The sequence below is a fragment of the Herpailurus yagouaroundi genome, unplaced genomic scaffold (genome assembly GCF_014898765.1).
Source record: "Herpailurus yagouaroundi ecotype Mexico unplaced genomic scaffold, PumYag 142, whole genome shotgun sequence".
NCBI classification, from domain to species: Eukaryota; Metazoa; Chordata; class Mammalia; order Carnivora; family Felidae; genus Herpailurus; species Herpailurus yagouaroundi.
The window spans coordinates 51,008,252-51,034,032 of NW_024412397.1; the positions used below are offsets into that span (position 1 = coordinate 51,008,252).

At 34.5% G+C, this 25,781-nt stretch overlaps 1 protein-coding gene across 3 annotated transcripts in view; it reads left to right on the forward strand.

Annotated features, from left to right (window-relative positions):
• Positions 1–25,781, forward strand: part of ROCK1 (Rho associated coiled-coil containing protein kinase 1) — a 163,409-nt gene that overhangs the window by 42,048 nt on the left and 95,580 nt on the right. For all 3 annotated transcript variants that reach the window (XM_040479259.1, XM_040479261.1, XM_040479260.1), the window contains exons 3-8: positions 16,448–16,548; positions 17,262–17,399; positions 20,038–20,213; positions 21,069–21,153; positions 22,701–22,845; positions 23,180–23,318. In XM_040479259.1, the coding sequence (XP_040335193.1) occupies positions 16,448–16,548; positions 17,262–17,399; positions 20,038–20,213; positions 21,069–21,153; positions 22,701–22,845; positions 23,180–23,318 (784 nt within the window). The remainder of the gene's footprint in view (positions 1–16,447; positions 16,549–17,261; positions 17,400–20,037; positions 20,214–21,068; positions 21,154–22,700; positions 22,846–23,179; positions 23,319–25,781) is intronic.

A 25,781-nucleotide genomic window follows, 5' to 3' on the forward strand; every position in this document is an offset into this window, starting at 1 on the left:
CTCACGGACCGTGAGATCGTGACCTGGCTGAAGTCGGACGCTCAACCGACTGCGCCACCCAGGCGCCCCAAATTTTTAAAAGAAGATAGATGAGACTTCATCAAAATTCAAACTTTTTCTCTTCAGAAGACATTGCTAGGAAAATGAAAATAAGAGCCATAGACTAGGAGAAAATAGTTGCAAAACCTGTGAAAAGGGAAAGAATGGTCTTTCAACAAATGGTGCTCAGTCAACTGGTTATCTATAGTTAAAAGAATGAAGTTGGACTGTTAACTCACACCATATACAAAAGTCATTCAGAATGTAAGAACCAAACTATGAAACTCTCTATAAAGGAAAACATTGGCATAAATCTTCATGGTCTTGGATTAGTCAGTTTCTTAGATATAATACCTAAAGTTTAAGCAACTAAAGAAACAATAAAAAGACAACCCAATTTAAAAATAGGCAAGTCAATTGAATAGACATTTCTCCAGAGAAGACATACAGTTGGCCAGTATGCAACATTGTTTAGTCATTGGGCAGTTCCAAATTACGGCCACGGTGAGATACCATAACACATCTATATGAATAACTAAAATTTTAAAGCTGACAATATCAAGAATATATGAAAATGTGGAGCAGTTGAACTCTGGCATGTTGCTGGGTGGTTTGTAAAATGGTAAGGCGCTCTGGAAAACAGTTGGCATTTTTCTTATAAAATTATACATGCATTTACCTTATGACCCAGGAATCCCACTTCTGGGTATTTATCCAAGAGAAATGAAACCAAATGTACACACAGAGACCTCTATGAGAATGTTTAAGGTGGCTTTATTCAAAATTGCTGTAAACTGGAAGCTGCTCAAATGCCCATCAGTTGGTAAATGGGTAAACAAATTGTGGTATATCCATATAATGGAATACTCAGTAGTAAACAGGAGTAAATTAAAGTAAATTAAATTAAGTAAATTCTGATATGTGCAACAACGTCAGTAAATCTCAAGAACATTGTAGTAAGTGGAAAAGGCCAGGCACAAAAGGGTACACTGTATCATTCTGTCTGTATGACATAACATCCCCCTTTAATTCAAGTTGTATTTCACACAGAGTAATAGATCTTCAGGGGATGATCATATTTTACATTATGCAATTATATGGATATTTATAGCTTTTGTTATTGAGTACATCAAAATTTTTTACTAAAGGTGAATGTTTAAATTGGTTTTTGTTGACAGTTATCATATATAGTGATCTAAAAATATACCTGGAATATGGGATAAAATCATTCTCTTTAGTAATTCAGCTAAAGTCTTACTAGAGTGTAACAACTTTAAAGTATAGCAGTTTGAAATATTTTAAACTTCAGGCCTAATTATATTACAAGCTGTTAATTTTCATCCCTTTGTATTGAAGAATGTTTACAGACTAAAAGGGAAAAAATCTGACCATTTAACTGAATAATTAGTTAAATATAAAGATTTGCTTTTCTGGACTCTGGTGTATGATACCTGAATGAAAAGGACTACAAAGAAAATGTTTATCATCCTCACATAACTAATAAATATTTTAGGGTGAATTTTAAGTTAGGGTTAGAGATCCAAATAAAATGGTGGGAGTTAGTCACATTTTAGAAGAAACATGTTTAGGGGAGTGCATTGGGAGGAGGAGAAAGAGAAAATTTGGGAACAGTGATTATGACTATATATTTGTAAACCATTATGAATGCCACTGAGACTTGGGGTATAATATTGTTAATTATGTTAGTAGAAAAGCAAACTTATTAAACAAATCTAACAGTCTAAAAAAAGATAATAGAGAAGGGAAGAGCAGTGTGTGAGAAATTCCATGAACCTGAGAGTAAAAATATGATAGAGAGCATTTGTTTGGATAAAAACAAAAAAACCCTAGAAATGATACTTAATGGTAACATACTATAGCTTTTCTATTCAGTTCATTTTAGACCAGTGTTTCTAGTCTAAAGTGGCACTGTTGACATTTTGGGTCAGATAACACTGTTGGCAGGAGGGGCTGTCCTTTGCATTGTATGATGTTTACCAGTCAGTATCCCTGGCCTCTACCTTCTAGATGCCAATTGCATGCTCTTTTCCTTCCCTCAGTTGTGACTGCAAATTGCTTAAGTCAAATCTCACTCCCAGCCTTTCATACAGTTTGCTATATAACCTTTCAAGTTACATTTAAAAAAAATTTTTTTTAATGTTTATTTTTTGAGAGAGAAAGAGGCAGAGAACAAGCAGGGGATGGGCAGAGAGAGAGGGAGACACAGAATCTGAAGCAGGCTCCAGGCTCTGAGCTGTCAGCACAGAGCCTGCACCGGGCTCAAACTCACAAATTGTGAGATCATGACCTGAGCCAAAGTTGGAGGCTTAACCAACTGAGACACCCAGGCACCCCCAAGTTACATTCTTATCTGTACTGCTACTCCTTGTTTCCTTACACCTCCACCATACAGCTTACATTTACTTTTTAGAAGATACTTTGATATCATCTCCACAGTACTTTTCAGTGTTGCCCTCCTCCTTCTAACCCCATCCAACTTAAGAGTCATCCTTTAAATTTCAAATTAGGCTTCACTTTAGTTTCCTAGCCCCTTATGCTAGGTCAGATATACTGCTGCTAGGCATGTGCTTTCATGGCATCTTGTGCACTTATCACAGTTAGGTTATATTTATTTTTGTGATTATTTGACTAGTATCCATTCCTCTTCTCCTTCCCTCATCAGTAGATTGAAAGTGTCATGAAACCCGGGGCATTTGTATTTGTATAGCAAAACCTGACTGAATGTTAATTACTCATTAAATATTTGTTAATGTATTAGAGCTTAAATGCTGGCTTGTTAGAGATGATCTAAAAAGTATCCTTTTGTTAGTAGAGTTTGGATATGATCATTGTCTTTTTAAATTGTTTTTTATTCCCACATATTTCAAATGAATTGATGATAATACAATACATATCTACATGTCCATGATCATGAATAAGTTAGTAGTTAATTCTTTGCCCTATTTGCTTTTGATCTTTTGTTCAAAATAAGATGTTAAGTTACACCCTAAGCTTTGGGCCTCATGTCTTCCTCTTCCAGATGTGAACACTAGCCTAGAATTGATATATGTATTTAGTCCTTGTTAAACTTTCTCAGAATAGTGATTTCTAAAAAGAAAGCCACCCACATAAAATCATCAAATCAAAAACAAGCATACAGAAAGATCAACAAACAAGCCACATATGACAAGAACAAAATAATTTTGGTTGAGATGTAGAAAATAAATTTCTTTCAGAAGTTTCTGTTATTTTAAGGTGTAAATCATTGTATGTATCATTATATTAAATCATTATATCAAAGGATAATTTACATTTATCATTGTAAAAGGGTTGTATCTTAAGTTTTTATTTTTACAAGTAATTATATTTCGTAACCAATCATACAATATTTTAATGTTTCATAAAATGGAGTTTAACTTCTGTTTTCTCTTTTCCTTCCAAAAATGAGGTTAAACATCAAATTAGGTATTTGTTTATATGCAAACAAGCATAAATGATCATTAGAAAGTTTGTTCCTCCTTCCCCTGTCTTGAAGTTTTAATATGTCTTTACTCTGGCATGTTTTAAAACATAAAATGCTTTTTTTCCATGCTTTTAAGATTTGTAAAATCATGAAACCTTTCTGCTTCTTAAATGATTATTATGGTAACCGAATGTTACTGTTACCTTTAAATTAGCTATTCATTGTCTGGTGATCAAAATCAGTAAGCAGTTATCTTGTATTAAAAAACATGAAGGAGAAATAAATTATTTTCAGTTCAGCATATTATGCTGATATTGTCAGTGAATCCATTGTTCATCTAAAGAAGTAAAAACAACTTGACTGTTTGCCTTAGCTGCTTGTAGAATTACACAAAAGGTACATATTGCTCAATAGAAAAAGGAAAACTTTTTCTCTTATATATTTCTCTTATAATAATAATTAAAACAAAGCATCACACATTTTTATGACTTGTAGAAAACCCCTTATTTTAATGTTGGTGGTTAGTTTCTCCTAAGAGTATCTCATTATATTTGTAAAATCATGTACTATAATATTGAAGATGAGTATTACATTATCTATAGTAAAATTAAAGACCGTTTTATCTACTTTGTTTTTTTTTTTAATTTTTTTTTCAATGTTTATTTATTTTTGGAACAGAGAGAGACAGAGTATGAATGGGGGAGGGGCAGAGAGAGAGGGAGACACAGAATCGGAAACAGGCTCCAGGCTCTGAGCCATCAGCCCAGAGCCCGACGCGGGGCTCGAACTCACCGACCGCGAGATCGTGACCTGGCTGAAGTCGGACGCTTAACCGACTGCGCCACCCAGGCGCCCCCGTTTTATCTACTTTGAATACAAAGTTTGATGTAGTTAGAGATGTATACTTTTTGGGGAATTCTAAGGAGCAACAATGATAAAAACAATTTATGTACTACCTATATATGCTATTCTACATTTAAGAAGGATAAATGTGAGAAGAAGAAGATATAAATACATAATATTGATCATGTGTTGTGATTAGCATACAATTCCATTTTCAGGTTCTTCTGATAAAAATGTAAAACTACCATTTGGTAGTGGCATTTAAAAACTCCACTGCTAAGTATGAAGGTATAAAAATGAGCATGCATTAATGTGGGACATATTTCAGCCAGAAGGCATTGAAATGTACTAAGATTTTGACAAGTTTGATTGTGTGTGTGTGTGTGTGTGTGTGTGTGTGTGTGTGTGTGTGTCTGTGTGTCTGTGTATTAGGTCTATAAATGGCTTACATATTTTGGTAACTCTAGCACGTGAATGGTGAATGTATCTCTGTTTTGGCGAGATGGGAACAGGATTGTAGTCATAATATATTGGGATTAATTCTTCAACTGTATACTGAAATATAAGAAAAATAGTAATTTTTGAAGGAAATGAACCAAAAGAGAGTCCAGAAGCATACTTTTTAATTATATGAAAATTTGAAGTAAACTTAACATGACACTTAGTGTCATTGGGAAAAAGGTAGATTGTTCAGTAATTTATATTCGATATCCATATGAAGAGAAAATGAATTTCAGTCTCAAATGTAAAGACATAAGGTACTAGATGAATTTAAATGTATTATATTTATAGTCTTCAAGTAGGGAATGTCTTTTTTTTGGGGGGGGGGAATGTCTTTTTTTAAAAGCAAGATTTGAGGACTAGCAACTGTAAAGGAAACATTGACAGATTTTTGCCTTATCAAAACTATGTAAGGAAAGAAATATTTAAAGAACACTAATAAACTGAAAGAATTATAATGTATTTAATAGAGTTATATTTCTAATATAGGAAGAGATCCTTCTAATCAATAAGAAAAAAAATTTTTTAAATGGACACAGTAACTGAATATGTAATATAAAGGAGAAAATCTGTAAATGACAACTGAGTAGTTAACAGTTGAACAAATCCATTAATATTTCAACAAATATGGGTTAAAACAAGAAATAGGCTCCCCTACACCCCACATCTGAATGAGAAAAATAAGAAAGAATAATACCTAGGATTGGTGACTGTTAAGTGAGAGTGAAAATTGGTGCAGTCATTTTGAAGGGCAGTTGGACAGTGTATTTTAAAACTAATAATGTTCACGAGCATAACCTAATCTTTTACTTAAATATATCCTGCAAAAACAGCTCTATAAGTGTACAGGAATGTTTATCATAGCAAATCTGTGTTGTTAGGTCAAAAAGTTAGAACACAAACATAAATCAATGGGTGAAATCTTTCAGCTATCCACAGTGTGATACTTTCCATGAAAAGTAAGTTGCAAAATACTTTCTATGTCAATAAATATAGATAATACATTTTTAAAAATGAATATGTGTATTCCATTTAATGAATCTATCTTAATTAAAAAAAAACTGTTTCTGTAATGGTGGACGCTTAGGGTCCTTCCGGTTTTTCACTATTATAAATAAGGCTGTGATGAAAGTTCTTGTACATACAGTTTGATGTGTACTTGCTGCTCCTTTCTTTGGAGTGAGTCCAGGAATTGCTGAGTCAAAAGTTATATCCAGTTTGCATTTTGATACTTCGTGCCAAATGCAGTTTTATACCAGAAGGTGGTATAAAGTTGGAATTTTAAAAATAGCCATAAAATTGAATAAACTATGCAGTGTGACCTAGTATATTACAAAAACTTGTTTGAAGCTATTACAAATAAAATAACACTAAATTAGATTTTTAAAAAAGAAATGTTAAGTATCCTCTTTATTTTTAAAATAAATTATGTTATAATAAACTTATGGAAGAGTTGCAAAAATAGAAATTCCTGTATGTCCTTACCCTAACGTTAGTATCTCCTGTAACCATGGCTCATTGGCAAAAATAACAAATTAAAATTGATGTATTACTGTTAACTAGTTAAATACTTAAATACCAGTTTTTCCACTAAGCTCTTGGTTCCAGAATCCAATCTAGAGTATTACATCGTATTTAGTTTTCATTTCTTCTTAGTCTCCTCTAGTCTGTGATAGTTTCTCAGTCTTTGCTTATTTTAAAAAAATTTTTTTAATGTTTATTTTTGAGAGAGAGCATGAGTGGTGGAGGGGCAGAGAGAGAGGGAAACAGAATCTGAAGCAGGCTCCAGGCTCTGAGCTGTCAGCACAGACCCCGACCTGGTGCTTGAACTCATGAGCCGCAAGATCATAACCTGAGCCGAAGTTGGATGCTTAACTGACTGAGCCACCCAGGCCCCCCAGTCTTTGCTTATTTTTTATGACCTTTTTTTATGACAGTTTTGAAGATTACTGATCAGGTATTTTGTAGTCAATTTGTGTTTGTCTGATGTTAGACTGGGGTTCTGGTTCTGTGATAGCATCATGATTTATCACTGGTAATGTTAACTTTTATCACTTTGTTTAAAATAGTGTCTGTCAGGCTGGAAAATTACTATTTTCCCTTTCCAAAACCTGTCGTTTGCAATCTGGTTACTTGTTCTGCCCATACTTATGGTCAGGGTGATCAGTAAGCTCCACCTCCAGACTCAAAAGGTTGTATGTAGTCTTTCACACAGAAGTTTTTTATTTTGAAAGTCTAATTTATCAATTATTTCTGTTATGGATTGTGCTTTTGGTGTTGTGCATAAAAATCATTACCAAACCCAAGATTGATTCATTAAATAGCTTTATTGAGATGTAATTTATATTCTGTAAAATTCATTCATTTAAAGTGTACAATTCATTGTTTTGTGTGTATTTTTAGTTGTGTAGCCATTACTAGTCACTTTTAGAACATTTCATAACCTCATAAACCCCATACACATTAGCAGTCACTCCGCATTTTCCCCTAATTTCCCCAGCCCTAAGCAAGGACTAATCTATTTTATGTCTATTTAGTTTCCTATAGGTAATAAACATTACCTATAGATGGAATTATATGTGGTCTTTTGTGACATTTTTTGGACTTAGCATGATTTATTCAATGTATTATCTATGTTGTAGCATGTATTCTTTTTAATTGCCAAATAATATTCCATTGAGTAAATATACCTACCACATTTTGTGTATCCGTTTATCTGTTGATGACCATTTGTATTGTTTCTACTTTCTGGCTACTATGAATGATCCTGCTATGACTGTGAACAAGTATTTGTAGACTTGTGTTTTCATTTCTCTGGGGTAGATACCTAGAAGTGGAATTCCTGGGTCATATGGTAATTCTATGAGAAATACAAGATTGATTTTTAAAATATATACTTTTATTATTTTGGAGTAAATATGTGTGACTTTTCTTTTGTTCCTGAGTAGGTAAAAGCTGCATGTAGTTGATTGTCTCCATTTATATCATTAAATGTTTTTAATGTTTCAGTATCATTGAGTATATATGTACATCAGGGACATATCCATGAATGAAGTGTGGTCTCTATCCTTAAGGAAATGGGAATGTACTATATGTACTATATACTAGAAAAAACATAGCTATATAAGCGATTTCAGTCCAGATTGATAGATGAAATAATCAAGTAGTAGTGGTGTCTCAGAGGAGAGGGAGTTATTCCATCTGCTTGAGAGGATCAGCAATGGCTGAAGAGGAGATACATACAGAATTAGATATTATTTGATAGTAACTTGGTCAGATAAAGTAGGACAGGTCACTTCAGGCTGATGATCAGTATCTACAAATGTATGGAGATGTGAAGCAGTATGGTAATGTGGGAAATTGCAAGTGACTGGACATTGGTAGAGCATACTGGGGGAAGTAGAAATAAAAGACTGGAGAATCAGACAGTGACAAGGTCTAAAAGCCATTTTATACTGTGTTAAGGAGTTTGGGTTTATCTTCCTTCCCCATCTATTTCTCAAACTGGATTACTCTGTGTATGTGTGCGCTTGTGGGTGTGTACAGTGGCAAAACACGGCACATCTTCCTGGAGTTTGAATTTTGTTCAAAGATTTGGGCATAAAATAATTTTTGCATTGAAATGATCAGATTTTTATAGAATTGAATATTACATTGTAGATTTTATAGATAAGTTTTATGTAATTTTAGAGCCTTTTAGAAATGCTTTGTTTGACTACTTCAAAAGTATAAAGGTATACTGGTTTCTTTAGGCAAAGAGTAGCAGTATTTTGGTCAGTGTATTATGCATAGCTTTTATTACCATATTTCATCCTGACATTTTATTTATTTTTTTATGTTTATTTATTTTTGAGAGAGAGAGAGAGAGAGACAGAGACAGAGACAGAGACAGAGACAGCATGAGGGGGAGGGGCAGAGAGAGAGGGAGACACTGAATCCAATGCAGGCTCCAGGCTCGACACTGTCAGCACAGAGCTGGATACAGGGCTTGAACTCATGATCTGCAAGATCATGACCTGGAGCCAAAGTCGGACACTTAACCAATTGAGCCACCCAGGTGCCCCCGTCCTGACATTAAAAAAAACTTATTTAGCAATTGGGATGTGTCTTACAGTCTGTAGCGGTACATAAAATTATGGTGCAGTTTATAATCTTGGATCCTAGACTAGGCAAAGATGTCTTTTTCTCAGTAGAAAGCAATAGTAGTTATAGAAAACTTGAAATATGTGAGTAATAAAATACTCTGAAATCACACTGCACTCAGAAGTGACTATAATTTTTGTTTTGGTGTAGTTCCTTCTGGTCTTTTCTGTTTACACATACCGATTATGTATTTGTGTTTATATATTTGCGCAGTTGTTTATTGTTTCTTTGCTCAACATTGTATGTTGACTATTGTTCTATATGATTATTCTTTTAACAACACAATTTTAAATGTCACCTGATACTCCATTATATTTAATATTTACATTTTAAAAAACATTGTAAAAATCTTGGTTCCACAGTAGAATTCACTGGATATGAAGCGTGGTCTTTTTTTTTTTTTTTTTTTTAAGATCCTTAAGAAAAATCATCCATTTGATTGCTAGAAAGTTAGATTGAAGACTGTATAAGATTGAAATCTTTTTGAATTGTTGGAACCCTGAAACTATAAATTATAAAACTTTCTGTCTCTTTTGGCAACTTGTGATTATTTAGAGACGGATTAGCTAGTTAGTGGCCTGTCAAGATTTATGGTGTGTATTTGTGACTCAATTTGCCTATTTCATTTTTTGCTTACTGTGCTGTGGAGCAATATTTCACTTCTCTGAATCTTAGCTTTCTGCCAGCATCACTTGACTCAACACAGTAGACAATCAGATATTGGTAAAAGGGTCTAATGGTTACATAATCCTATTTATTGGTCTTAGAATTAATGTGGGCTTACCAAACTTATAATTTTATATGAAATAAATTCAGTAAAGAACAAAGAAGTTGATATTTATTATAGGAAAAAATAGAACACTGTAAGAAGGATTGGAAGTTTTGAGACTTTTGCAGTTTTAGATAAGATAACTAGAGTGGTACTCAGTAAAAAATGACATTTGAGAAAATCATTGAAGTACTTGAGAGAACTAACCAAGCAGATGTTTGAGGGAAGGGCATGATATACAGAGGAATAGCCAGTGTGAAGGCTTTAAGAGCGGAATATACCTGACATGTTTGAGAAGCAGCAAGGAAGAAGCCATTGTGGCTGGAGAGGATTGAGCAAGTAAGAGAATAGTAGGATAATGTCAGAGAAGTAAGGAAATAGGTAGGCTGGGTCATGTAGAGTCTTGTAAGATCTTTGACTTTTGCTCTGACTGAGATGGCAAGACATTAGAGAGTTTTGAGCAGAGGAGTGACATGCTCTGACTTGTGTTTTTAAGAATATCACCCAGGGTTAAGAATAAACTGTGGAGAGGCAAGGAAAGACACAGGGAAATCAGTTAAGAAGCAATTATAGTAATCCGAGGAAGAGATGATAGTGGCTTAGTCCAGCATGTTAGCAAGCAGTATAGAGAGTGAAAAGTTGGAGATAATGTTTCAGAGGTAGAGCTAGCATATTTTTCTGAATGATAGGATGTGGTATGTAAGGAAAAAAAGGAGTCAAGAATGTGCTGTCTAGGCTTTAGCAAAATTGAACTATCAGTGGAAATAGGAAGATCACAAGTAGAGGTTTTGGATCAAACCATCTCTTCAAGTTTCATGCACATTAAATTTGAGAGGTGTGTTACCCAAGTAGATATGTTTTGTAAGCAATTTGAATATGTAAATCTGAAGCTTAAGAGAGACATCTGGACTACCAATCAATAAATCAATAAAAATTTGTTGACATGTAGATGGCTTTTAAAGCCCCCCAAAGAAATAAACATAGAGAAGAAAACACTGTGAAAGACTGGGCCTTGAAATGCTCAGTGTTAAGAACTCTGGGAGAGGAGGAAGAGCCAGCAAAGGCAACTGAGATGTAGCCATTGAGTTTGAAAAAACATCCGTAGTGTTATTGGAAGAATGTGGAAGTCAAGTAAAAACAGTAAACCAGCAGAGATGGACCAAACTGTCAAAAGCTGCTGTTACGTCAGGATGAGGACTGAGAATTTGTCATTGGATTTAACAACATGTTGGTAGTCTGTGACTTTGACGAGCAGCTTTGATAGAAAGGTAATGGCCATAGCCCACCTAGAGTGGATTTAAGAGCAAACATGAAGAAAGATTTAGAAACTGAGAGGAGAGACAGCATTTGAGGGTATTTGCTGTAGTGGAGTTGAATAATGGGACAGTAGCTGGTGAGAGAAATGGGATGAAGAGATTTAAGATGAGAATGAAAGTAGCATGATCTAACCATAGGATTTGGTTAGGAAGGCGGAAACTTAATGATTCAAGAGAAAAGGGGTAGTATTGCTGAAGCAATGTCCCTGAACTAGTGAAAAAGAGTGTGACATCACTGGTGAAGAGATTGGTATAAAATAACAGTATTCTCCTGTAGTAAAGGTGCCCAAATATATGAGTGCCCATGCTGACATTTAAATATATAGGTGTGTGTGTGGTGACAAATCTGTGGCAGTTTTCTTGATGGTTTCATTTGCTTCAGAGTGGTAGCCAAAAAGGTCTTAGCTATGAATGAGGATCAATGGGAGAGCTGTGTGAGGTTTGAGAAGAGGGAAGAAAATGTAAAATATGGTCTCTAGCAGAATGGGAGAGTGAACAGACTAGTGAAGTGTGAATGCCAAGCAGAATTAGGGGCCAGCTTTATGTTTGTGATTATGAATTCAAAGTGGGATCAGTCAATATGATTTTATGTATTCATCCAGACTTACTTAACTGCATGGGTACTAACAAGAGTTAGTTGGAGAATTGGATTTAACTAGGATTATGATTTTGACAAACTAAGGACAATGAAGCAGAAGAGAGCCAAGAAGGCATTAAAGATGTATGCAAGTGAGTGATTGTAATAAATGACCATGTAATGTAATTTGGGGAGATAAGAAAGAGAAGCTATTTGTATATAGTGTATGTATATGTGTATGTATATATATATATATACACAGTAAAGGAGAGAAGTTTAAAGGTATTGAGAGGCCAGTTATTAGAAGTGTCATCTATGGGGGCGCCTGGGTGGCGCAGTCGGTTAAGCGTCCGACTTCAACCAGGTCACGATCTCACAGTCCGTGAGTTCGAGCCCCACGTCGGGCTCTGGGCTGATGGCTCAGAGCCTGGAGCCTGTTTCCGATTCTGTGTCTCCCTCTCTCTCTGCCCCTCGCCCGTTCATGCTCTGTCTCTCTCTGTCCCAAAAATAAATAAACGTTGAAAAAAAAAATTAAAAAAAAAAAGTGTCATCTATGGAAATATTAAAATCTTAGGAATTAAAACCGGTGAATGTTGGAGAGGTCAGTAAACCAGGAACTAAAATTGTCTAGCAATGAGATTGATGACCCAAGAGAGGTAGCTTACATCAGTAATGAGAGGTAGTGAGAGATAAAACCTAACATATAACATGAAAATCAAAGCTGGCAGATTTAGGGTGGGAGATGTAGAGATAGCAGTTCTTCTGTTCCATCTTCAGGGCCAGGGGTATAAGACGTGTGGGGGAGGATAAAGGTCACCACTTGAGAGCTGCAAGGGAAGTAGTGTTCTTAGTGGGGAGCTGGGTTTCTATTAGAGCACTGGTTGGCAGACTATAGCTCACAGGAAAAATCTGGCCCACCACCTGTTTTTGTATGCCCCATGAGGTAAGAATATTTTTTATATTTTTTAAATGATTGATAAAAGCTCAAAAGAAGGAAAATATGACATATACAAATTGTATGAAATTCAGATTTCAGTGCCCATAAAATAAAGTTTTATTGGGACATAGCCACATTCATTCTTTTTTGTATTATCTGTGACTGTTTTTGTGCTACAGTGTCTGAATTGAGTAGTCCAGACAGAATTCCTACAGGGCATTGTTATTGCTTCACATGGTTACTCAGCTAAATCACAGTGATACAGTTAAAGCTGAACAGAGTTTAATGTGTATCACCATACGACAGCATTTTATTTTATTTTTTTTTTTTACCAGTGCATACCCCATTGTGTCAAAAAAGAGAAAAGTGAACTTTGAATGTTACCATTTTGAGGCACAGTCAAGTGTGGATTATTTTGTGAAGTTAAATGACAAAGCATTGTTTATTATGCAGTGATACTGTAGCTGTGCTGAAATTATATATATTGACATTACCAGAGTCAGCCCTCATCGTCATATTCCCAAATCACAGGAAAGCAAAAATAGTCAGAAAAAAAAAGAAAATTTGAAATGGAATATCTAATTACAGAATTTTATTCACATAAATAAAAAGGAATGAGGCTGTGACCTTACATTAGTCTATGAGTGGCTTGTTAGCCAAACAGAGAAAGCTGTTCACCAATGGTGAGTGTTTGCAGCAGCAAAAAAAAAATAAAAAATAAAAATATTGTATAGAGAGAAAAATTTCCTTAAGACTATTAGCTTTTTGGCAAGAACACTTGCTCAAAGAATTGAGGTCATTGAGAGCAACATCAATAGTCAATTAAAAAATAAGACGAACAATTCTGAGTGATTTTCCTTGATTCGTGTTTATTTTAGGAGTCAGTGCTGAGTTTGGAGTAACTAAAGAATTATCCTCTCTGTGTAGTCTGCATGGAACAAGTATAGGCAAGAATATTTTTAAAGAAAGATGAGAAAATAACAGGTATAGTTTGAAATGGAGTCTGCTAAGGTGTGTTACAAGTGATAGTAGTTAAAATTACGTATGGTACAGAAAAAGGCTTAGTTGGACAAATTGACAAAGCTTGTGCAAACAGCAAGGTGGTTGAAGCCTATATTTATTTATTTTATTATACATCAGCAGGTACTTTGTGGAAAATATCTGAATCTATCATATGTTATTTTACCACAGTGTAAGTGGTACATCATTCTTTCTTGTGGACTTACATCATCAATTCTGTAAATTTTTGTTAGAAATTGGAACTGAACATCCAATTTATCTTAGTATAAAGCAAGTTGATTGCTTAGCAGTGGTGATGTTTAGTTGTGATTTTTTTAAAGATTGTTACAGACTAAATTTTGTGTAGTCCCATTCCCCCCCACCCCCCCTGCCATTTATTTTGTCAAAGCCTTAAACCCCAATGGCTGTATTTGGAGATAGGGTCGATAAGGAGGCAATTAAGGTTAAATGAGGCCATTAGGGTGGGGCTCTGATAAGATAGGTTGGTGTCCTTAACCTTGTCTCACACATGAGATCAAGTGAACACACAGAGAAATGGCAGCTGCCAACAAACGAAGAAGAGAGGCCTCACCAGAAATTACACGTTGGTCCCCTGATCTTGGACTTCCAGCCTTTAGAACTGTGAGAAAATAAATGAATGTTGTTTAAAGCACCCAGTCTATGGTATTTTGTATGGTAGTATGAGCTATCTAAGACAAAGACAAGATGAAGGTTTTTCTAAGTGAGAAGAGCCATGTTCAATTGTCACTGAGTTTCCATTAAACACTGATTAATTTTGGAAGTTAGTTTTTGTCCCAGACTTGGTAATGTTTCTTAATGAATACAACCTAAAATTAACAGGCAAAACAGCGCTTATTATGCCATATGTAAATTAATAAAGTCATTCTGACAACTAATGTTGTGTGAATCATGAATCAAGCTGCTTTATATACTTCCTGTGCTGTCAGAAATTAAAACAGGAAGCAAGATCATCATTCCCATATAAATTTGCAGCAGATATATTTTCTGAGCTCCAGCAACAGACTTTGTAGCCTTTTTATCGCTCTAAACCTCATATAACCAGAGCTAGGGATCCTTCTCAACTCCACAGCCTATTATATAACACATCCTGGTTCAGAATTCTTCTAACTTTCATCTGGAGCATTACAGTACTCTTAAAATTCTATCCACTTCCAGTATTGTCCTTATCCAGTTCATCTTTTTACATATTTTCCAGAGTGGGTTAGCTGAAATGTAAATTTAACTGTGTTTATCTGCCTTATTTCCTTTCATGATGTTTCTCCGCTCCCAACAGATCCCACAGGACTCTCAGGGACTACATTATGGAAGAATTCAAAGTAGATGAGGCTCCAGCCCCTCTCTGATATCCCCACCACCACACCACTACCCTCCTGAAGCAGGGCACTTTCTTTTATCTATTTTACATATTGAGTTGCTTTAAATTTTATTGTGAGAAGGATTTTTGATGATTAAAGTTTTATAGCTACTGGTCTACAGGTAAAGTTCAAGCTCCTTAAGCAGTTTGGGGTTCTACAGTGCCTCCTTTGAACCCTTGTCACAAACTTGATACTTAAGCAACACAGAACTTTCTACTATGTAGTTCCTCTGTGCCTTTGCTTATATTACCCTTCTGCCTATAGTATTCTTTCTTTTCTTCTCCCCACCTGGCTAATGGCATTGCTTCATTTTAGACTTGTTTCAGGTGTTATCTCCAGAAAGTCCTTTCTAGCCACCTCTCTCCCAGGCAGGTTGGGGTTAGGCATCTTTCTTAGTGCTCTACAAACTGCTTATCCTCCTTACAGCTTTTTTGTTGTTGTTTGTACTTTTTTTCCATTGTTTATTTGTTTCATTTGCTAGAGGTTGGACTCCTTAAGAGGAGGAAATATGTTTTAAAGTCATCCTTCTATATCTACAGTGATTCTAAAGAGCCTGTACGGTAGACATAAATAATTGTGCAGTATATTTGATTACTGCCTGTATCTTTCTGATGCATCTTGCAGTAGATATGTAACCTAAAATTAAATGTACTTATGTTATCCCTGTGTAAAAATTTGGTTTCTGTTGCATGTGTTTATTGATCATAATGTGCACAAACCCTTGAGTTTAAATGTGCATTTAAAAAGAAAGATGAGAATATCATATGGAGTTTTTATTAAGAACTAGAACTTCACTTTAATAGCTGTTCTGTATTTGTACACGTTGAAATGTGAAGCTTTTCCATGTAATCTCATGCCAGTGTTGACCCATGTGGATTAAAATAGCCCTATTTTAATCTATGACCAAATTAGGAATTAGAATATCTATCCAGTGGGGATTTGTAAATTATTGTAGTTTGTAGCATGACAGGTTTATATAAATAATTGCAGAGATTCCCACTGTGTTTTAAGTTAAAAACTAAATTCAAATAGAGAATTCACATAGAGAAATGTATTGATATAAGTGATTTTTTTTTTGCATGTTTTTCTTGGATATCTTATTTACATCTTCTTGGATCATCAAAACTTACTTGATAAAAAGAAAATTTTATTTCATTAATCTGAAGTATTTACTTGTGATCCCTCAATTCAAATTTGTTGTGTACTTAACTAATTTTCCTTAGTGTGTGTTAGTAGTATATTTATTTTCTGAAACATTTCTCAAGTTAGATTTTAATGAAAATATTTTAATAGAATGAAGTCATTTCAGAATTTATTTAAAACAATCCTTAATACATTGAACATTGCTCTTTTATAAGTTTACATTTTACTATAAAATAGTTCTCAATGAATTTTTTTGTTTTTCAAGAACTTGCCTGTAATGCTTCAATGATTTAAAATTATAAACTTTTCTTTTCATACAGATAAAGATACAATAAATAAAATTAGAGATTTACGAATGAAAGCTGAAGATTATGAAGTAGTGAAGGTGATTGGTAGAGGTGCATTTGGAGAAGTTCAATTGGTAGGTTATTTTAATGAAATTAAAAACCAATAACTTTAGGGACGCCTGGGTGGCTCAGTCGGTTGAGCATCCAACTCTTGATCCCAGCTCAGGTCTCATCCCAGTTGGACTCCGTGCTGGGCTCCATGCTGGGCTCTGTGTTGGATGTGAAACCTACTTTAAAAACAAAACAAAACGATAACTTTAAAATTAAAAAATCCATTTGTGTGTTTAACATATATTATTTGGGATGGTATTGTTTTTTTTTTTATAAAATTGTTGCTTTAAATTATTTTAGATAGTCTTGCCAAAGATGTGAAAAAGCCTAGAGTCAAGTACAGCAGATAATATGAAATATTTTCCCCAAGCATCCATGGGTAGAGAAGAGGTTTCAGACATCAGAAGAGAAATCTATACTTATAATATTAGACTTCTAAAATGCTGTGGAATCATAAGTTTTATAAATAAGAAAGCAGCATGCATAACCGGGTAGAGGAGATGGAGTGTGTCATAATGTAGGGAATAAAGATTTTTTTCTAACATGACTTGCTTCTGGTAATTGAAGCCTTGAGATTATCTAATTGGGATAATTCAGCAGAAGAGACAAAATAAAAGTAGCTAGAACAATAATATTATTTAACAAGTTGTTAAAATAATTTGGTAAATTGTTCTGGTAAATCCTGAGCTTTAATTGTTAACAAAAGGGTTATTATTTTCCATTTTCAATTTTAAAGGTAAGGCATAAATCTACCAGGAAGGTATATGCTATGAAGCTTCTTAGTAAATTTGAAATGATTAAGAGATCTGATTCTGCTTTTTTCTGGGAAGAAAGAGACATCATGGCTTTTGCTAACAGTCCTTGGGTCGTTCAGGTATGATTTTGCTTCTACTTCATTATTGCTTTATGAGCTTGTAACTAAACGTATGTGAGAAGCTTAGATTGTTTTTTAGAAGAGTAATAGAGAATTTATTATTGATTACAGAATTGTCTAATATATCATTTTTTAATCATAAAATTTAATTTTATTGGGTTGTCTCTAGGAAGAAAAGCCAAAGCAAAATAATTATGTGCCTATAGACTTTAAATATTAGAAAACTTAACTAATCTGCTTCAATTTGGGGGAAGTCGTACATTATTATCTTATAAGAGGATACTTTTATTTAATATTGAAATTTAAGTTTGTTCCCCAAATATGAGATCCTTTTATTTTATTTAACCATCTGTTCCTCTATCTGTCTCTCTTACTTTGTGGAGAGGAAGGAATGGGAAAATGAAGGAAAGGTGAGTTAAGGTGGGCCTTCAAATAATCTTGTATTGGCTGTAGGGTTTTCAGTAGAAAGAAAAATACAGTAGAAGTCAGTAGTTATAAGTTCTAGTCTTAACTGTCAAAGACCTGTCTATGAAGCTGTGGCAAAGATATACATCTCTGGGCCTCAATTCCCTTGGTCAAAAATGTGGAAATTGCCTTAGATTGTTTTTTCCAACTATGGAGATACCTCAGGTGAAGTCATGGGGACAAGCAGGAATTTGGGTAGGTTATAATTCTGGGTTTTCTGTTTCTACCTCAACTAGAGCCACTCCGTATTTTTTTTTTGTCTTATGTATTGGGGGTTCTTATGTAAAGACATATGGGGTAAGTAAATCATCTTCTGGTTTTAAAAAAAGAAAAACTGCTGGTAGACTAATCATTTCTAAATTACTAATATGAATTTTGTGATTTATTAATTTACAGTATATAGTGGAGTATCCTAAAGAAGCATACTAGTAATTGGAATAAAGAGAATGTGGAAAATGTTTAAGATTTACATGTGACTTTTTATGCCTGAAATGTTTGCTCTATTTTTATCAGTTGTATGGAGCAGGGATTTTCAGGCTCCGTATTATTGACATTTTGGGCCAGATAGTCTTTCGTTGTTGGGGCTGTCCTGTACATGATCAGATTTTTAGCAGCATCCCTGGCTTCTACCCAGGTGCTGCCAGTAGCAGCCCTCCCCAGCCCACATACCATTTGCAACAACAGAAATTGTGTTTAGATACTGTTGAATGTTTACTTGGGTGGTAGTGGGGGGGGGGGGGGGCGTGGTGTCAGAAGACAGTTATTTCCTCTGGTTGAGAACCACTGCTACCAAATCAACATTGTTTCTTTAATTATGGTGCCCAAATGACAAATTGTATCCTTTAATTTGGGATAGCCATGAGATGCCACTTAGTTTCTTATCCTTCCCTAAAATATGTTTTTAAATTAAAATAACTAAATTGGTAACTAAAATCATTAAACATTACTGAAAAAATGAAACAAAGATTTTAAGTCAAACCTCTGTGTAAATAAGGTATCATTTTCTTTAGGGCTTTATTTTTAGTTTGATTCTAATCTTCTTGTGTTTACTCATTTAAAATGTTCTTTTGTAAATTTGCTCTTTTTTTAACTTCAGCGCTGGTCAAATAAGAAATTATATTTATGCTTGGTATTCTTGTGAATTTCATATCAATGGACCTCACTCTTCCTGCTTAACTCTAGCTGTTGTCCTCTTCCTGCTTGTTAGTTGTTACTGCTCCTCCTCTTATTGACTGCTCTTACTTATTGAGCATCTGTTGTACCGATTATGTTCTACATTCACTAATCTTTTTAACAACTCTGAAAGGTAGTTAATCCTTATTGATATGCCTCCAATTTATAGATTAATTTATGCTTCTCTTCATTAGACATTTTTAAGCACTTACAAACTGCCACTGCTAGGTCCAGTCTTTGACCTAGCAGCAGGTATAAAAGTGAAACAAGTTTATATAGTCCCTTAAATTTTTCTGGAAGAGATTGTAGTGACAGAGACTTAAGGAGGTTAAACAGATTGCCCCGTCACACAGCTAATGGACAGCTGAGGCTGTAATCGTTTTTTTAGACTTCTTGAGAATTGTGGTATTAGTATAAATTTAGCAGTAGACCTCACCAAAGCACATGTTAAGTCAGAATCACGATATTTCTTTGCTTAGGAGACTTGAAAGTATTATAATTTTTAAAAAATTCTCTCTGTATAAAATTTAATTAGTATAGCAACATATAGAGAAAAAAGTTTCCAACTCCTTAAAAATAACCACAGTTAGGGGTGCCTGGGTGGCTCAGTCGGTTGAGTGTCCGACTTCGGCTCGGGTCATGATCTCACACTCTGTGGGTTTGAGCCCTGCATCGGGCTCTGTGCTGACAGCTCAGAGCCTGGAGCCTGCTTCGGATTCTGTGTCTCCCCCTCTATCCACCCCTCCCCTGCTCATGCTCTGTCTCTGTCTCAAAAATAAATAAAAACATTTAAAAAATTAAAAAAAAAAAGAAATAATCACAGTTAATAGTTCCTTTGAATATGCAAGGGTCTTTGTGGTATTTATGCTTATGTGTGTCTTTTTTTTAAAGAGCACTATAATTACTGCAATTTGATTATTTTAATTAAATCTTAGTATTTTTGCCATTTTTTTAATGAAACAGTTTTGCTTAATGATTTTTTTTTTCTGTATTTGAATAGCTTTTTTATGCATTCCAAGATGATCGGTATCTCTACATGGTGATGGAGTACATGCCTGGTGGAGATCTTGTAAACTTAATGAGCAACTATGATGTGCCTGAAAAATGGGCACGATTCTACACTGCAGAAGTAGTTCTTGCATTGGATGCAATCCATTCCATGGGTTTCATTCATAGGTAAAGATGAAAATGCTTTAAATTTTTTCATTTGTTGAAGGGGGAGGCTGAAAATTACTTAAACTTAATTTGATTAGCATTTCCTACTTGATATCCACCTCTTCCCCTCTCATGTGACATAAGTGGTATTTCAGAATTTAAAACTTTGAAATTCATAGTGTTATTATTTCAGCTTAATGTTGATATAAATGTATTCTTTAATGTCCCTTAATCTGATTACATAGCTTTTATCTGGTGTTCTGAAAAATAAAAATTACAAGCTGGTTTTCTGAGGTATGTGCCAGAGAGTTAAACACTTTAAATTTTGTACACAAATTAAATTGCTTTTGATTAGTTTTTTTATGCAAAATTTTAAATATATAAATCAATTTGCTTTTAATTAGTGAATAAATCATATTTATTTGTTAGAAGAACAATTTCATTTCTGCAAACACTGCTTGAATCCAATGCAGTTGCTGTGCCAAGTGCTAGTGATAACAAAAATGAGCATGATTTAGACCGAGTCCTGGGGTTATTTATATATTAATGTTGAAAAATGTGTTTCAGTTACTTTTATGTCTGAGTGTAATGTTTTTTATGGTTATTCTTTCTCATGGTTTGCCTTCCGCTTTGTAAGAATCAAATTCAAATTTTAATAAAAGGGAATATTAAATGTCCTTCTCTGAGGCATTAACATGTAAAGGAGGTTCCCTCCTGAAGTTCAATTTATAGATGTGATAGAAACACCTAGGGATCAGAAATGGCCTTCTCTATAATGAGTAAAGATACATGGCCTAAAATAACTGCCTCATAAAATTTTGATCAGTGTCTGACCAGTTTTAGAAACACTCTACTGTTTTTGTTTTCCCCCCTCAGAGATGTGAAGCCTGATAACATGCTGCTGGATAAATCTGGACATTTGAAGTTAGCAGATTTTGGTACTTGTATGAAGATGAATAAGGTTAAATAATTAGATTTTAATTTAGTTTTTGCCATTTCAAGATAGATGCTTTTTAGAAAAATGCTATAAGAATGTACTAACCGTAGCTGGTCTTGTACAGAATTGGTGTGACCTGTCTTAATTGTTGAAATAGATGCATGGTTTCTATTTTGTATTAGTAACTTGTAAGTGATTTATATTTTTCTCTGTATTTAAGGTAAGTGTTCATTGCCAGGTTTATTAAATCCTTTATAACAACTCTGTAATATACACTACTACTGGTAACTAGAAATGGAATTAGTCACTAAATACTAAGACCAGTGTTAAAATTAGACTTTCATAAAAATTGGATATCAGTGATATGTGTATTTTTTAGTGTTTTACTTAGCCTTCTGAGAACATGTAAAAGATCTTACTACCTATTTTGGGAGTCAATCTTTAAAGATACCATCCTCATTACTTACATAATAAATGACATATTTATAGCTGAAGTAGCAAGTATGCTTACTTTGTTTCAGTTGAAACAGTTTATATTCTTTGAAACTTAACACAGAACAATATCAAAAAATCGTATTTATTATTTCAAAAGGAGAATTATTTTGGTTAGAAGAAAATACTACATAGAACTTTTGTGTGAACATTTAATTGTAATTCTGTTGTGTTAATACCAGCTAAAATAAGTAACAGATATGTATAGTTTTTGCATTTAGTTTTGGGGGGGGGGTTTGGAGAGTTAAAATGCATATTAAGTAGATATTCAGTGTGCTCAATGCTATTGCACCCTTTTCTTTTACACATGCTTCCCCATTTTATATTTGTACAGTCAATTCTTGAATGTTTTCTTCACAGTTTCAAGCAGAATTAAATTGAACAACTATTTTAGCAAAAAAATATATATAATTAAATCAACCTTTATATATTAATGTTATCAAATGATCATCCTATCAGTTCCTCAATCTCTTTGCATTGGCTTATATAGTTGTTCTCTGTTGTTAAGATGAAGTCATTATAGGGGCGCCTGGGTGGCGCAGTCGGTTAAGCGTCCGACTTCAGCCAGGTCACGATCTCGCGGTCCGTGAGTTCGAGCCCCGCGTCAGGCTCTGGGCTGATGGCTCAGAGCCTGGAGCCTGTTTCCGATTCTGTGTCTCCCTCTCTCTCTGCCCCTCCCCCGTTCATGCTCTGTCTCTCTCTGTCCCAAAAATAAATAAACGTTGAAAAAAAAAATTTTTTTTTAAATAAAAAAATAAATAAATAAATAAATAAATAAAAAAAAAAGATGAAGTCATTATATTAGCACAACTGTTTGGCAGTGTGTCTTCCTAGTGAGTATTATTACAAAGTAAAAATCACTGATGTATCCACACATATGCATATCACAAATATATTACATATATAATATGTATATGTGATTAGAGTGTGTTCATTTTTATCAAGTTTGCATTAGGTTTTAATATATCTTATAGCCCAAAGATTTAGAATTCTACAGGTTTTATTAGGAAAGTCCTTTTAAATAATTGAGGCTTTATATTTGTATCCTAATTCAAAAGTTGAACTGCCACTCTTTTTAGGAAGGTATGGTACGATGTGATACAGCAGTTGGAACACCCGATTACATTTCCCCTGAAGTATTAAAATCTCAAGGTGGTGATGGTTATTATGGACGAGAATGTGACTGGTGGTCAGTTGGGGTATTTTTATATGAAATGCTTGTAGGTGAGTAAAGGAGAATTTTGTGTACCTCTAACATAGTTGTTCATTCCAAAACTTAGCCATTTTGCTTCTTCTAATAAAATATTTGTTACATTAAGCAATATTAATTTTGTTTGTAGAAAGCAAACTGATCCAAACTTGCTTTGTATGTTTTTAAAAGCTGTTTAGAAGCTTAAAGCAACTTTGTGATATGTTTTCTTTTATGTATATATATTAAGTATGTCTTTAATGCATATGTAGTAATCCTTATACAGGTAATATTGACTCTTTTCCTTTGAAACGGATTTTTTTAATGTATCTTATTTATTTTTCTTTTGTTCCCCTATCAATTTTTCAGGTGATACACCTTTTTATGCAGATTCTCTGGTTGGAACTTATAGTAAGATTATGAACCATAAAAATTCACTTACTTTCCCTGATGATAATGATATATCAAAAGAAGCAAAAAATCTTATTTGTGCCTTCCTTACTGACAGGTAAATAGTCTTAACATTGAACTTTATTCTAAGGAAATTCTCATTTTGCTGCTCAATATTTGAGGTCTGTATCTGAGCTCCTATATTTGAACTATTGAAATAAAAATATAACCATTCCCCAAATCATTCATGACAGTGAAATCTAATATTTTGTGATATTCTAGATGGCTTTTCTGGATCTCAAGTCACTTGTGTTACCTCAGAATTTGAAATAATGATCTTTTCTGATGGCTAGACTAGATGATTTTTTTAAATTTCATTGTTGAATTTTTAACTTGGTTAAGTATAAAAATTATATTTTCTTGAGTCTGAGGGTTTTTTTTTTTAATTTTTTTTTTTTAACATTTATTTATTTTTGAGACAGAGACAGAGCATCAGCGGGGGAGGGGCAGAGAGAGAGGGAGACACAGAATCGGAAGCAGGCTCCAGGCTCTGAGCCATCAGCCCAGAGCCCGACGCGGGGCTCGAACTCACGGACCGTGAGATCGTGACCTGAGCTGAAGTCGGACGCTTAACCGACTGAGCCACCCAGGCGCCCCCTGAGGGTTTTTTAAATACATGTTAACATCTCTGAAATTAGAATACATCTTCTAGTCAATGGCATATATTAATTGTGAACATTTCTTAGTGATGGGAAAATGATGCATCTTCCATTTGATACTGTTTAAGATAATGCAGTATTGTATAGTTGAAATCTGCTAAGAGAGTAGAATTTAAATGTTCTTACCACCCCCCGTCCCCCCCCCCACCAAAGGGTAAATATGTGAAGTGGTAGATGTATTAATTAACTCAATGGGAGAGTTCTTTCACAATGTCAAAACATCACTTTATACTCTACATATCTTAAGATTTTGCCAAATGTACCTCAGAGCTGGAAAAAAAGATTTAATTATGTATGACTGTATATTTGTTGAAATTAAGTAAATAGTGCAAAGCTATAAAGAAGTATTTATTTCCTACCTCCTTTCCTCTAGAGATGGTCATTGGTATGATGTCTTTCTGATTCAGTAAGCCTTTTTATAAATGTATATGCATGTATGTGTTTTAGAAACAAAAATGGCATATTTTGTGTACCCTTATGGTATACTTTTTTAAGCATGAACCAAATGACTTACTAAGATTATGTTTGATATTTATGTTTATATATTGTTAATTTAAATATTTGGGAGGCCTAGTGCTTTTAGATATGTTTCAATTTTAAATTCATTATAATTAAAATAAACTTACTGTCCTTCATTTTTTCCTTTAGAGCTTGAAATGTACAGTCTTTCAAATTTTTACATTTAATATATGTACTCTATAAATATAAGTACTATGCTGTACGTTAGGTGCTAGGGATAAAGAAATGAAAAAGATATACACCTCATAGTCCTTTGGAGGAAATAGACAAGCGAATGAGACATTTATTGTACAGAGAGATAAGTACTCTGAGTTTAGTACTGTTTATATGCCATAGAACCATGGACAGTTTCCCTGATCTGGCCTGGGGAGTCAGTGAAACCTTTTTTTAGAAAACAGGTTTTTTTAATGTTTATTTATTTTTTTAAAAACATTTTGAGGTTTATTTCTGAGACAGAGCATGAGTGGGGGAGGGGCAGAGAGAGAGGGAGACACACAATCCAAGGCAGGCTCCAAACTCTGAGCTGTCAGCACAGAGCCTGACGCGGGGATCTGAGTTTAATACTGTTTATGTGCCATACAACCATGGAGAAGTTTCCTGATCCAGCCTGGGAGAGTCAGTGAAAGCTTCTTTTAAAAAAAAAAATTTTTTTTTTAATTCTTAGAGAGAGAGAGAGCGCGAGCGGGAGCAGGGGAGTCAGAGAGAGAGAGAGAGAGAGAGAGAGAGAGAGAGAGAGAGAGAGAAACAGAATTTGAGGCAGGCTCCGGACTCCCAAGCCATCAGCACAGAGCCCGACGCAGGGCTCGAACCCACAAACTGCAAGATCATGACCTGAGCGAAAGTCAGACTGTCAACCGACTGAGCCACCCAGGCACCCCATGTTTATTTATTTTTGAGAGACAGAGAGACAAAGTGTGAGCAGGGGAGGGGCAGAGAGAGAGGGAGACACAGAATCCAAAGCAGATTCTAGGCTCTGAGCTATCAGCACAGAGCCTGACGTGGGGCTTGAATCTACGAATTGGGAGATCATGACCTGAGCCGAAGTCAGAGGCTTACCTGACTGAGCCACCCAGGCACCCCAGTGAAAGCTTCTTAAAAAGATGTCACATTATATCAAAAGCAATTTATCTTTTAACTCATGAAAAATTTTGGAATTCGGGGTATTCTTGTTTATAAGCACTCTAGTAGAGAACAGAAGTTGTTGAGTTCTCCTTTCCAAATCAGCTAAAGGCACATTTTTAAACATTTTATCTCTGTGTACACCTAAGAGGCCAGGAGTCAGTAATTTGTCCCATTAAAACTCAGTTTTGTAGTAATGTCAAAAATTAGTTGTCATTGGTTTT